Genomic DNA, 15,882 nt, shown 5'->3' on the forward strand with positions numbered 1-15,882 from the left:
TAAGTGGCCGTACAAAAACCACCTGCAAAAATCTTCTAACCACTGAAAACATTTCAGATTTTCCTATTAAATGAACAAAATAATTATTTTATGTTATTCTACAGTTTTCCTAATCATGTGGTTTAGTTTTACATTTCTACAACTGCAAGCCCTGATTTTAAAGTGTATTCTTATGAGTCTTAGGTCAAATAAAATACAGGTAATTGTGTTTTATTTCATATCATAAAATATTTAATTACTTACTTAGTTAATTAATTAATTAATTAATTAATTAATTAATTAATTAATAACTATTAATAGTAAATTATATATTCATCTAAAGTAAACAGATCAGATGATGGTACAAAGTAGGTCCTATAAGAAGGTCATAGCAGTACAAACAGGACACCATGGAACTGCAAGGTTTTACATATAGGTAGAAGAATAACTGACTCATGTTTGTGTGCCTCACATTTCCTTCAGTGTGTTGAGAGCAGAGAAATCATTTCCATAGAGAGGAGGCTTTGCATCATCAGCTGATCCTCCAGAGAACTGAGAAGGTTTATAGTCCTGTCAGTTCAACACTGCAGGACTCACATCTGTCAGTCAACACAGCAGAAAGCACAACCACCATGACTCTCATCACCATCCTCATCTGGACGCTGACCTGCTGCTGTTTTACAGGTTCATTCACTCAGCAACATTTCAAACATGATGTGCTGCTTTTTCTCTCATTGATTTCTGCTGATAAATGAATGATTTGTTTTTGTCTGCAGGATGCAGCGGTCAGGTGACTGTGACTCAACCTCCAGTAGTGACATCTACTCCTGGATCCACTGTCACTCTGACCTGTAGGACCAGCCAACCTGTTAACATATTAGTTGATGTTGACATGTCTACTATGTACTGGTATCAGCAGAAATCTGGACAGGCTCCAAAGCTCCTAATAAAAAATGTGAAAACACTTGAGTCAGGAACACCAACTCGATTTAGTGGCAGTGGAAGCAGCTCTGACTTCTCTATGACCATCAGTGGAGTTCAGGCTGAAGTTGCAGCAGTTTATTACTGTATGAGTATCCACAACATAAACAGTGCTAATGTGTTCACACAGTGATTTGTATTCGTACAAAAACCTCCCTCAGCAGGAACTGACTGCAGCTGTTTAAAAAGAAGAGACTCTGACACAGACCATTAAACACAGAGCTGACAGTAACCTCACCAAGCACTAAATACAGAACTAAATTGAGATATTAGATGTCTTTTGGGGCATTTTGAAATAAGGATTTTAAAAATATCTGCTCTAATCAAGTCCTTTTCTGTTGACATTACATTACTTGACTGTATTTACATCCTTCCTTCTCTCACCCCAACCGGTTGCAGCAGATGGCCGCCCCTCCCTGAATCTGGTTGTGCTGGAGGTTTCTTCCTGTAAAAGGGAGTTTTTCCTTCCCACTGTCGCCAAAGTGCTTGCTCATAGGGGGTCATATGATTGTTGGGTTTTTCTCTCTACCTATGAAGCGCCTTGAGGTGACTTTTGTTGTGATTTGGCGCTACATAAATAAAATTGAATTGAATTGAATTGAATCAAAGGTTTTGCTGTTTCTATAAACAGATGAATCATAAATGTTTACATTTATATTCATATTAAGCTTCTTGATGATGTTGAAAAAATATTTTCTGCCAAAAAGAACTCAACGGCTCAACTTTACCAAAAAATATTTTTTGATACCCTTTTAAAACTTTTGGGGAAATATTCTGTTCACTAATGAGACAAAAGTTGAACTTTTAGCCAGTTTGCATAGCAGTAAAACTAAGACAGCATTTCATAAAAAGCACCAACCCAACAGTCAAATACAATGTTGGTAGTGTGATGGTCTACTTTGTTGGTTTGCTGCTTCAGGATCTGGATGAGATGTCATAGTTAATGATTTCTGCTCTCTGCAAGAAAATCCTAAAGAAGATTGCCCAGCTAGTTTGTGCCCAGAAGCTCCAGAAAATTCAAATTATGCAACAGGACAATGATCCTAAACACGCCAGCAAGTCCACCTCACAACAGTTAAGAAAGATTTTAAAAAGAATATTTTTGGAGTGGCCAAGTCAAAATCTGGAATTAAATCCAGTTAATATGCTTTGTCATGACCTTTAACCAGTCATCCATACTTAAAAACCCTGCAGTGATGCTGAATTTAAACAAATCAAAAAGAAGAGTTGGCAGAAATTCCTCCACAGTGATGTGAAAGACACATTGCCAGGTATTGCAAACACTTCATTGCTGCCAAGGGTGACACAACCAGTTATTAGGTTTAGGGGGAAATTACTCTTTTACAGAGGACCATGTCAGTTTGGATAACTTTTTTCTTATTAAATGAAATCATCATTTAAAAATGCATTTTTAATTTAGCTGGGTTATGTCTTGATGCAAGATCAATCATCCAAGTAAGGAAATCCCAAAAGTCAGATTCCATTCATATTAATGTTTGGTGATGTGAAACAAGTAAGTGCGACAAATATGCAAAAAAAAAACAAAAAAAACGTCCTAGGACTTCTATCAAATCTCTTCTCAGGATCTTTTTCTTAAATCACTGGTAGTAGATCTGGTTCACAATACACTTGAACCATCAGTGGCATTCAGGCTGAAGATGCTGAGTATTACTGTCTGGGCTTTCACGGTGGTGGAGTGTTTACACAGTAACTTAGAGCTCCTCTAAATTTTCAGTTTGAAGGCTGCAGGGGCAAAGTGTTGGTGAAGAGACTGTGATAAGATTAACTTAAGATTAACTGGCCCGCAGAACACAATGAATCTAAATGAACTGGAGCAAACTCATAGTAGCATTTACTTTAATTTATATCACCACAATTATTGTGTTTTCAAGTACATGACTGTTTTTAATATAAGTCAGTTGAGAGTGGCAGGAGGGAGAGGAAGTAGAGTAGGGCAAGAAAACAAGAGTTAAAGTGAAAGCTGGTAAAAAAGTAAATAAGATAATAGTTATTTGACTACAAATCTTCAGGGTCCAAACACAGTTCTTCTCAAAACACGTCGGGAACACGGTGTGGATCCAGATGTCAACTTTCAGGGTCCTGGGTTTAACGTCCGAGCATATTGGATGCCAAATGTCAATCTGCGAGACCCACAACCCTTATATAGGACGTCTGGTTCTGTTCTCTGTTAAAAAAGTTCTAACCTCTGATCCTATGAGTCAAGCTGTCGGACACTGAAAATATAATATGAGATATTTGATTGAAGTTTTTGACACTCACCCTGTGAGATATATACAATTTTATGTTGTTGACTAAATTAATTAGCTTTTATGCAAATGCACTTTAATGGATCAGTTTACATTTCTTTATTTTGATGCAATGGAAAAAAAGTGAAACAAATAGATGATGAATTTTACACATTTAATTTTTATGATAAGGAAATAAATGTAGCGACACATTTACTGGTTAGTTATACTTTGGTAAAGTCTTATATCCTCTCACTTCTCAATTCCTCTCCTCTGTTTCATCACAGTAGCATAATACAGTTAATCCACAGGCCCGTTAATCTCTCTCATGTATCATAACTGTCTCGTATTCAGCTATCATTTATTTTTAAATATAGTAGCTACATAACTAGAGTGTAGTGTAGTGTAGATTATCCTATTTACCAACACATGAAAGATCCAAACCAGAAAGAAAGAAACACAAAATGGAACAAATCAAATATGTACTGATGTTTTGTAATTAACAAAGCAACTGAAAGAAGCTTCTGGTCCTTTATTTGTTTATTTATTTTAATGGTGAATAGGAACACAATATCTCCAAACCTCAGTCTTGCAGGACAATAAATAATTTGGAATTGATCAAGTAAATGTATTGTTCACTTGAAGCTAAAATTACAAGAAGTCTAGAAGATGAAAGCTCAAACATAGGTCAACAACTTCTAATCCCTTTAAGCAAGTGAGAGAGATAGCTAAAATGCAGTTTTATGATTGTGAGGAGTTGGAAAATAGCTGTCATGCCAATTTTCTTTTTGGAATTTATTTATTTACTTTATTATGTTACAGTAAAAATGTTTGTAATGTAAGGCTGTTTTCAAACTGTAATGCTCAACACAAAACATTTACAGGTAATCTTTTGTTTTATCTCCCTCTCTCTTCAACAATCTGAAAATAATTGAGTATTCAATCTTGCTGTTGTTTTGGAAAAATTTGACTTGTTTCCAGTTTTTACTCTAAACTGACACAACAGGCTCCACATAAGTCTCGGCTCTCTCTTCCTCCAAGCATCTCTCTGTGGACTCAGCAGTGCTGGTCTTGTTTGATGATGATGAGCAGAAATACATTATTTTAAACCTCCAACTGTCCTCTTCTTGAATCACAGACATTAGAAGTCTTGGGGAAAAATCACTTAAATTTCAGGTATGATATAAAAAAAACAAGCGAACAATTACTTATAAAAAAATAATTAATTTATAGTTTCTGAAGAGAAGTGAACAAATCTCGGATCCATTTCCAGTCTTTATTCTAAGAAATGACTGAAAGATTAATAGGCTCTGTTTTGAGTTTTGTTTAAAAAAAAAAGAATGACTTCATATAGGAAAAAATATATATCACATATACAAGACACTTTAGATTAACTTTTTTTTAATTAAGCAGCAAGGCAGAACAAAATCAGGGCTATATAAAGACATGTGGACTAAACCCCAATTCAACCAGACCCAGAACTGCACACTCCACACTTATGGAGGTCCACAATTCTTTTCCTGGTGTTTCGGTTGACATCTCTTGATTTTCCAATGTCAAAGAAACAGGCTCTGTGTTTTGGGCTTACCTTATATGCATCCACAGGTGTGCCACGAATTTACTCACATGGACTCTACTAACCTATCAGAAGCTTCTTAAGCTCAGAATGGAATCGTCTGGTGTTTTCTTATTAATTAACAATAAACTTAGTGTACATGTACTCCTAAATTTGATGAAAGTAATAAAAAAGAGACAGCTCTCTCTCTCTTTATTCTGACATTTAACTAATTCAAAAGATATTTCAATATTTATTTATCTAAAACAAAAAAAGTTTACTCTAAATTGATGTTTAACAGTAAAAAAAATGTTTTTATGTTTTCTCCCTAAAGTGTATGTAAATATCTGGTTTAAACTGTGAATATACTGCTGTGTATTGAAATTCCTCTTGTTTTGCATAGAAATATACTGAACAACATACAAAGCATAATATATAAAATAATGTTTACCAGAGTTTTTTCTTTGAAAGAAGCTTCTTATGTCCATTGTTGTGTTCATCAGTACATAACTGAAACCAATTTAGAGTGCTTTGTTTAGCCGTGGAGGGTAACAACTGAAAATATGAAATAAACACACATGTAAGCTAAGGCTTGCATTGTTCTTTGGCATTTCATTTCACCATCTGTTGATTCACTCGAAGAGCAAGTAACGTAATATGGGCTAAGTGATCAGTTTGTGATACACCGTCAAATTTACATTATTTGTACGGTATGAATGATTTGCTTTGGTACCTGGTCAAACTTAAGCTCTCCTCTGTCTGCAGCAAACGCCTGGTGCCTGAGCTCGGATCATACCAAAATTAGGGGGAATTTACGACTGTGCACTATGTGCTTCGAATATTGTGTGTAGTTTTTGTTTTATACAGTTGTCAGTCAGGCATCTAACTATGAAACAAATTACACTCCAAAAGACCCCATACTTCTGAAAAAATGACAGAAGCCCAGTAAGGCATCCCCCCGCTCCACTGATGGTTGACTCCAAATCTCCTGAACATTATAAGAAAGCACGATTGAGACAGCGAGACCAAGACAAGACCAAGAGAAGGCGTCTAGCCTGGATAGCAGCCGTGAGACAGCTGATATCCAGTTCTCTACCATCCCCAGATATCTGTTGGTGTGCGCCAGACATTTTCATTCAGATAAGTTCATATTACTCTCTATAGCCTATTCTATTTTTAATGCGCTCTGAGGTCATAGCAAATTAAAACAAACATCCTAATGAGGGATTTTGTAGATTTACGTTCTATTTATAGAGTTGCAAATGTTTTTTTTAATTATTGCTGGCAAACCAGCCTATGAAATGAATGAAACAAATCCTGACTGGGTTCCTACACATGGGGCACTACAAAATCCCTGCTTCAAACCACATGCTATATACCACCATGCCAATCAGATTACTTTCTCCATGTGAGGCTGAAGAGGTGACCCTTCTGGATAAGATTGTGAAGGTTTGCTGCGTTTTGGTGAACATGTGCCACAGTGTGGTAGTAAAACCAGGGGAAAATGCTCTTGTTAAATACTCTTTAAAGTCTGGTGCTGTGTATGTGTATGATAAGTTTTCAAAAGAGACAGTAAATTACAGAATGCTAGTAGTGGGTGATATTATTTAAATGCTGTCATGATTTTATTTTGTAACTTTTAAACTGTATATGAAATTGATTCTACATTGTAACTGATGTGATGTCCTACAAAGTGGTTTTAATTTTAAAAAAGGCAAACATTAGTTTGTTTCTTTATTCAACTTTTGAACAGTGGTACTCAGTCAGTACATATTCAATAAATGCAAATTATTGTCATGGCAGTGCACTTCACGCATAAATCTAGACCCCCTAAATACAACATTATGAGTTATTCAGAACAGAACTATGCTTGGAGAAATATTTTCCCATCAGTTGAGACAACTCCTCCATAGTAGCAGGTGGAATTTTTCCAACTTTTTTGAGGACGGCTTCTTTTACCTGTCACTACAGATGGTCTGTTTATGTTTTGATTGAGAGCCTTTTTTGGGGGACAGCTAAAGAGGAGAAGTCCATCTTATGGCCAACCTCTGACTGTATCCTGGTCATATTACCCAGCAAAACCCAGTATGCAGGTTCATCTGTAACAGTCCTTGTGCCACGGATCAACACTGTATTCTGTAATCTGTAGGGGAATACATTTTAAAAGTAACCTTCCCAACACTGCTGACAAGTTCAAAAGAGAAGAGCAGATGCTACACCAGCAGCAGCACACTGAGGCTAAGCTGAGAAAGCTGGTTGAAAGGAGAGGTGTACTTCTGCAGTGTCATCAATTATCACCACAGACAGGCCCAGTCTATCTGCAGGAGGACCCCATTGTGAGGGCTAGAGGGGCTGCTCAAGTCTGAGACAGGAGCTCAGTGTGATGTGAGCACACTGAGTCAGAAAAATGTAGAGAGAAAGTGATTTGGTCAAACTACTTATTTTTAAAATCCTGATGCAAAAATGCTCCAAAAATACATCTTACATGTGTTCAGTGGTCTGTGTCAGAGTCTCTTCTTCTTTAGGAGCTGCAGTCAGAGTTGACTCATGCTCCTTTGCTTTATTGGGAGATTTGTTTGCTTTCCCGATTTCTGTTCATATCACCATAGGCACAATTTACTATCAGAATTTGTAACAGCTTGGCTACGTTTACAGGTCAGAGTGACAGTGTTTTCTGTAATGTGATGCAGATAACTTTTCATTATCATTCATAGGCTGTAAATTGAATTTTATATTTATATTTAATAAACATACATACATGTGTATATATATATATATATATATATATATATATATATAGATAGATAGATAGATAGATAGATAGATAGATATATACACATATATATATATATATAGCTTGAAGGTTTATCCTTCAAGCTCGGGTCCTCTACCAGAGGCCTGGGAGCTTGAGGGTCCTACGCAGTATCTTAGCTGTTCCCAGGACTGCACTCTTCTGGACAGAGATCTCCGATGTTCCCGGGATCTGCTGGAGCCACTCGCCTAGCTTGGGAGTCACCGCACCTAGTGCTCCGATTACCACGGGGACCACCGTTACCTTCACCCTCCACATCCTCTCGAGCTCTTCTCTGAGCCCTTGGTATTTCTCCAGCTTCTCGTGTTCCTTCTTCCTGATATTGCTGTCATTCGGAACCGCTACATCGATCACTACAGACGTCTTCTTCTGTTTGTCTACCACCACTATGTCCGGTTGGTTAGCCACCACCATTTTGTCCGTCTGCATCTGGAAGTCCCACAGGATCTTAGCTCGGTCATTCTCCATCACCCTTGGGGGCGTCTCCCATTTTGACCTCGGGACTTCCAGGTTATACTCGGCACAGATGTTCCTGTACACTATGCCGGCCACTTGGTTATGGCGTTCCATGTATGCCTTGCCTGCTAGCATCTTGCACCCTGCTGTTATGTGCTGGATTGTCTCTGGGGCATCTTTACACAGCCTGCACCTGGGGTCTTGCCTGGTGTGATAGACCCCAGCCTCTATGGATCTTGTACTCAGAGCTTGTTCTTGTGCTGCCATGATTAGTGCCTCTGTGCTGTCTTTCAGTCCAGCTTTGTCCAGCCACTGGTAGGATTTCTGGATATCAGCCACCTCCTCTATCTGCCGGTGGTACATACCGTGCACGGGCCTGTCCTTCCATGATGGTTCCTCGCCTTCCTCCTCTTTCTTGGGTTTCTGCTGCCTGAGGTATTCACTGAGCACGCTGTCAGTTGGGGCCATCTTCGTGATGTATTCGTGGATGTTTCTTGTCTCATCCTGGACTGTGGTGCTGACACTCACCAGTCCCCGGCCCCCTTCCTTCCGCTTAGCGTACAGCCTCAGGGTGCTGGACTTGGGGTGAAACCCTCCATGCATGGTAAGGAGCTTTCTTGTCTTTATGTCAGTGGCTTCTATCTCCTCCTTTGGCAAGCCTATTACCCCAGCAGGGTACCTGATCACGGGCAGGGCGTAGGTGTTGATGGCCCGGATCTTGTTCTTACCGGTATATATATATATATATATATATATATATACATATATATATATAGATAGATAGATAGATATAGATATATATAGATATATATATAGATATATATATATATCAAGCAGCCTGGAGGTCTTGGGGACAGACGGCCGCTACAGCTGGAGCAGCACCCTGAGCCTCTCTGCAGACCAGTGGAGGAAGGCGGGCTCAGTGAGCTGTGAGGCCAGTCTGAGTGGACAGAGCCCCGTTACTCAAACCCTGGACCCTGACCACTGCTCAGAGTAGAGCTTCAGCAACACTTCCTGTTTGCATATGATGTATTTGATGAAACTACATGTTTTGTTTGTTCTAATTTTCCTGCAAATATTTGACTCTCTATTGATGTGCATGCAGATGTCATCTGTTTATTCATATTGTGTTTTCAAACCATGCTATAAAAAGAAAGTCTGTGGAACAAAATAAGTTTATGAAAAATCACTAATGTTTTATCTTTTATTCTATATTTATCAGAATGTATACATTTTAGAAAAAATGCAATTTAAGAAAGTTTGGAAATACATAAATATCAGTTTCTGTCATTGCACTTAAAAAAAGACGTGCTCATGAACTTTTGCGCATATTTGATGATAAATATAAAGGTTGAATCATTATAAACGTAGTTGTATACTTCTTCAGTTTTATTTTTTCATTCAGTGCGTTTGTGGTTGATGATTCTTGTGTTAGTGGATCAGTTATTCTCATCACAGTCCAGCACGCTGCACCTGCAGCCTTATACTGCAATAAATCACTGTGTAAACACTCGACTACAACAACAGCCCAAATAGTAATATTCTCCAACATCTTCAGACTGAAACCCACTGATGGTTAAAGTGAACTGAGAACCAGATCTACTTCTACTGAATCGAGAAAAGGTTCCTGAGAAGAGATTTAATTTCCAGTATATAAGAAATTTGGGGGGGGTTTGAAGGTACTGTACCATGTTAGAGCATCTTAACATACAGTCCTTGAATACTAGGCAGTTGTAGAGGATGAGATACTCTACTTTAAATGACTCCGACCCGTTATTGGAGGATTTCAGCTTCTTCCTTTGGGACAGAGGTTTGCGACCCCTAAATGCAGGCGAAGCTTAAAGAAACAGCTTTGTCCAACCTGCTATTTTGTTGTCGTTGTTGTTATTGTAGCAAATGACACACATGTTTTTTTCTGTATTTTTTAAAAACTGTATTTATTTATTTACTGTACTTATTTCTCTATTTATAACAGTGCTTTTATCTCCTTTTTGCCGTTTTATATGAATTTATCAGTATAGTGTTGTCTAGTTTTAGAAGCTGTGATTAGGACGTCTATTTAAATTTGTTGATTAAAGATCATAATTAGAGATCATAAGCTGCTTTTGATTTAGACATGTCTGATATTTTTGTAAAACACAAAATATTGTATATGTATGAATATTTTCAAACAATGCACAGAATGCTCTGTGAGTTCCATCATAACAGTGATTTACTGAGCAGCTGAGTTAGAACCTGCCACTCACACACTGAGAAGCACTCACAAACTTTCTGTTTCTAAACAATTTGTTCAATTTTTATGTCAGTCATGCCTGAAAAGATGTCAAAAAACTTTGTCCATCGCTTTCGAGATTTGATCCAGAGAAACCGCACAGGTGGAGATGTAAGTAACTAAACATACTCAATCTTGATTTCTCTGCTGTTCAAATTGCAAAGCTTCTGAGAGATGTGTTATATTTTGCTGCAACTGTCAGCACTTCACCACAGAGTCCAGGATCCTGGACTTTCACAAAGCTCAAATAAATAAGACAAATGTGTTCTTTCAACAGGCAGACACATTGCATATCACACAGAGACCCAGGGATTATTCTGTGCGACTCCCACCTTTACCTACGCAATTCGCACACTCTCCACAGAGAGTCCAGAGAAGGTGGAACTTAAGTCCCTTTTTGGAGGACCCTTTTTTGGATGAGGAGGACCTTAAAGGAAGTCTGTGTAGCCTCGGCTCTGCAGACACAGACACACCCAGAGATCTGAGGGCCATTGCTTTCATTAATAGTCCTGTTGAGATGACACCGCTCACTACAGCTCCTCCACCTCCTCGAGCAGCTCGTCCGTCTCAGTTGCCTGTTTTCTATTCCAGACATTCAGGAGCAGGTCAGTTGAATGGTGATGCTTTTCTTTAGTGGTTACACCTGCTGTTAGTTTAGATTTTAAAATTTTACACTGTAGATTATCTGTTTTAATGCTAAATTATACATATTCTTATTATCCATTAATTTTCTAATGTGCTTTTTTGAAAAAAAAAAAAAAAAAAGCAGGAAGAAAAATGTTTATTGTTGTTTTTTGACTAAGATGTCAATTTGTAGTTATTTACTTTTTTTTGTCTAAACAGACACGAAGGTCATTCGTGGAATAAGAGTCTTGACAGCAAAAGACAAACTTGGGCCTATTTTGGAAAAACTGCAGCATTTCCAGGATGGCATTATAACCTCACCTGGACACCCAGGAGCAACCAAAACCTTTACTGCAGTAAAGCCTTTGACTGCAAAACCTCCAACAGTTCCCAAAGCACAAAAACGAGGACCTCGGCTTGGGACGTTGCTGCACCGTGCAAAAGTCGTCCCTATAGACGGTAAGTGGTTTTCCTCAGTAACTGTAGAAGATGCTGAGTACTCAAACTTTAAATTAAGGGATTTTTTAAAAAGATTTTTATGAACAATTAATCACTGCATCATGTACAATGCTTTGAATTAGAAGAAATTACAGTTTCTTTTTACTAACCTCATTGATTATCAGACAAGAAAGCAGACAGTCAGTGCAGTCAGAATAATCCAAGAGAGGGCAGGGTCAAACTCCCGCCTCTAGCTACACCTGTAGAGAGCCTGTCCCACAGCTTTAGTCTGCTGTCTTCAGACGACTGGTAAGAAAAGTAGCAAGGAGACATTAAATACTGCACAGAAACAGTGCTGCATAATGTGGCTGTGTTATTTGTGGTGTTCCTGAACTCATGTTCAATGTTGTGTTGTGTAAATACAGGATAAAGAAAAGACAGGGGCTGCAAACAATTCAGTCTCTGGCAAAGCACCACTCGGACATCCTGAAGACTAAACTGCATGAAGTGTGTCTGGTCCTCATTGAGGAGGTATTGCACACTTTATGTTTCTTATATGTGTTTCATGCAGCTAGATTCCCTTCAAGTGCATACTACAGCCTCAACTGATGATCATCACTCACATTTTAGGTGAAAAACCAACGCTCAGCAGTAGCCTGTGAGGCCATACATACCATCGATGAGCTCTACATTCAGCTCCAGAAAACAATGGACCCAGAAGTTGAAACAACAGGCTGAGCTCTATTGCTGAAGCTTGCACAGACCAACAACAACTTTCTTCATCAGGAGGTCAATCTGGCGCTTGATGCCATGGTGGAAAATTGCAGCCATGGACGGATTCTGAGCGCTCTGTTTAACACAGGACTGAAGTAAGAGGAGAGAAGAGGCTGTAGTGATTTTATTAGAAGACATGAAAGAGAGATCATGTTCACTGAGTTGCGTGTCTAATATTGTCCTTTCTCAGCCATCGCTGTGTGGCAGTGAGGAATAGCACGGCTCAACACCTGCATCAGCTGGCTGACAAACTTGGAGCAGCCGTCATCCTGAAAGCAGGAAGCTTCACTGAACGCTTTCTAATTGCTGCCTCTAGAATGGCAGGGGATGCTGCACCTGAAGCCAGGTGGGTACTTTTAAAAGGGTTTGAAGTGCATTAATGTGCGAGTCTTGTGTTTTTTTTCTGAGCGTTTACACAATTAATGAAAATTAATGACAACTGTAATCTTCCACAGGTACCATGGGCAAACAATCATCAAGAAACTGGCCCTTCACAAGGACTTTATGAATTTGTGGATGAAGATTGTCCCTGAAAAAGACAGGCGTCCTGTGGAGAAGAGCTTGAAAAAGGCTAATAATTACAGGCAGCAGGTCAGCATCAAGGCTAAGCTCTCCTCTCCAGCAGGACCTGGGATCCCCCAGATGTGACAATGCAAGTCCTGACGAGTACAGAGAAGAAGAGCGGCTGCTACAGTAGCAGCAGCAACCTGAGTCTAAGCTGGGAAAGTGGTTGGAGGTTCAACCATCATGACCACAGACAGTCCCAGTCGCTCTGCAGGAGTAAACTTCTCCATCTTCAGGACTACAAACTATTTCTCTGAAGGACAATATTATTTAGATTTACATGAATATTATTACATTTAGTCACTATTATAACATAACCAACTAAGAAATATTAAAGAAAAAAGAAATGAAAAGATTTGGCAGTAAACAGTTTTTTTTTTCAACACAGAAGTTGTAAAATGTTTGCTTAACTCAAAAAAAAAAAAAGTGTTTAGATGCTTGTTCAGAGTCCAGCAGGTGTTTGTTCGGCCACTTAATGACTTTGAATCACTGTGGTGGACTTTTTGTGGAGGAACCAAACTCATCAGTCATTATAAGTACCCAAATCTATCAAGAATATAACTGCAGCAACAAGACATTTACTCTCAAGTATTAGAACTTTCATCTTATTAATATAAAAATACATTAAATACCTACTTTACATTAGACTGTTTTTGATGGTAATGGTAAAAATATGTAAAGTAAAACATTTAATTAAATTCAATAATATGAAAATTATATCAACTGGGCTACATTAACCATAATCATGTATTTAAATACAATAATACATTTTTTAAATTCAAGTTAATGCTGCATCTAAAATCCATTAATGTGATTTAATTTCTTTCATTCATTGTGTTTCTGCTTGATGCCTTCATTTGATTGACTTTACATTGATAAAAATGCAAAGGGCCTCATGTCACAAACATGTTTTATGAGGAATACCTCAAATATGAAAATATTACAACTCTTCGTTTTAAAGATTTTGAAGAATAACAACCGAGTTTATAGCAAAATGCATTGATTGGTCATTGGTCATTTTTGACCCCACTCAAACCTCACAGAGCTGTTTGATTGTAAACTCATCTGATAATAATTACCGAAGCTCAAAAAGACCAAATCCTCAGACTGTGGGGTAAAACGTGTTTTTCTTTAACATACTAACTCCTAATCTAGCAGGTTGTACATGTGTACACTTATAAAGTCAGGTCTCTGTCTATGGTATGAAATTTGATTCTGTGAACAACCTTTGTTTCTGCAGAAGGAAACTGTTTGCATAACTGAACACGCGGAGCTGAAAAAAGGAGCACAAATCTCAATTTCACTACCCCTTAATGAGTATCAGGGAGTTTCTATGGAACAGTGCTGTCTCTAATATCCTGTGAGAGATCATCGCTGTAGCACAATAATCCCTAACCAGTTTAATTTGATTAGTTTTAACTATACCAATGTGCTTGTTCTCACACATATGTTTCAACACAACAATAATCTAGATGTTCAGCCTGAACTCCACTGATTGTTAGTGTTAATTCAGGGAAAAATCTGATTCTGCTGAAACAACTAACAAACCAAACTGACAGTAACTTATTTTGTCAGTTCTGAGTTGAGGTAATTACAGATTTCTGTGCTGGCTGTGCAGCTCAGAGAGACGGCCTTATACACTTATAGACAGCTGTCTACCCAGCAAAACATTTAGAAATGTCATTTTACAGAAATACAAAAATTTCAGTGTGATACTGAAGCTATAGAAAACTATTTTGAATCCAGGGTGCACGACAGATACTCAAATTAATGCATGGGTCAGTGAGCACACACCTGCACCTATGGAGTCCGGGTGGATATTGTACATTGCTGTTGTACAAACAGTGCCCTCTTATGTCAAAACAAGAGATACACATAAAATTGACTCCGATACACGGATCCAAAAAGCAGACTGGACATGAACACTTTTTTTCCTTCTGGTCAAGTTAAAATTTTTTTTCCTCGTTATTTATAGAGTTTTTACATGCCCACATCTGTGAAAACCTATTAGCATTTCCTTTGAGTCTGAATTTTATTTTCTCAGTTTTTAAAAAGAACATATCATCTTCCAGCCAATGTGTTTGGCCTGGAGGGTGAGGAGCTTTCCAAGACAGCAAAATTCTACGTCGTGCCAGCAGTGAAGTGAATGCGATAACATCCAGCTGCTTACAGTCGGTTTACGGTGGAATCCTCAGAAACACCAAAAATGGCAACTAGTGGGCAAGGTTTGAGTGTAACACTCAAAACATGAAAGAGCTCTTCAAAATAAAAAGTGCAGTATAACTGAAGTGTGGGGAAGGTAAAAAAAAATAATGAGTTAATTCACAGGGGGATGTTGCATCTGTTGCATAGGTCAGGAATGCCGGGGTATATTTTAGATAGTCTAGATCTTGAGAAGTGTAATCTGTATACTGTCTTAAACTGGATAAGGGAGATTCTTGCACTTGAGGAAGAGGTATACATTTTGTCAATTACTTTGTCCCAGTAACCTTCCCCAAACTTAAGACCCAGTTCCAACTGGAAGCAATTTTTTTGGTTGAGTAATTACCTGATGCCATAATTAAAGTATATATTTGTGATATTAGAGCCTTACTGTGAGGCTTCAACTGAAATAAATCTTCCCACCAAGGCTTGGGAGGCTGACTTGGAAACTCTGGCAAGATAGAAGATGCACAGTGTCTTATTTGAAAATAGCGGAACAAATAATACGAGGGCAAATCATACAAAAAAGACAGGTCACTAAAGCTGAGATAAGTGTTATCTTCAAAGAAATCATAAAAACATATAATACCTTTTTTTGGCCACATAGAGAAGGAGGAGTCTACCAGAAATGGGGGGAAGAGGTGGTTGTTACAGATTGGGGCCAGAACAGAGGCAGAGACTGAATTGAAGTGACGCCGGAATTGACACCATATTTTTAGAGTGGCAATTACAACAGGGTTATCTGTAAATTGTAACAGGGAAACAGGAAGGGATGAAAATAATAGTGCTGAAAATGAGATAGAGAGACAAGACTAAGCCTCAAGGCAACACCAAGTAGCCTGAGGATCATTCAGCCAATAGGTATACTTTTGAATGTTAGCTGCCCAATAATAAAACATCAAGTTGGGCAGCGCGAGACCACCACTGAACTTACCCTGTTGTAGTGACGTCATACTAATCCTGGGGGACTTGTTTGCCC

The 15,882-nt window shown here is 38.3% G+C and overlaps 1 gene segment (V, D, J or C); it reads left to right on the forward strand.

Annotated features, from left to right (window-relative positions):
- Positions 1 to 598: 598 nt before the first annotated feature.
- LOC134645490 (Ig kappa chain V-III region MOPC 63-like) overlaps positions 599 to 15,882 on the forward strand; it is a 30,327-nt gene continuing 15,043 nt past the window's right edge. The window contains 2 exon segments of the V gene segment in view: positions 599 to 663; positions 756 to 1,076. Of these exon segments, the coding sequence occupies positions 612 to 663; positions 756 to 1,076 (373 nt within the window).

The sequence above is a fragment of the Pelmatolapia mariae genome, linkage group LG16_19, assembly GCF_036321145.2.
Source record: "Pelmatolapia mariae isolate MD_Pm_ZW linkage group LG16_19, Pm_UMD_F_2, whole genome shotgun sequence".
Taxonomy (NCBI): domain Eukaryota; kingdom Metazoa; phylum Chordata; class Actinopteri; order Cichliformes; family Cichlidae; genus Pelmatolapia; species Pelmatolapia mariae.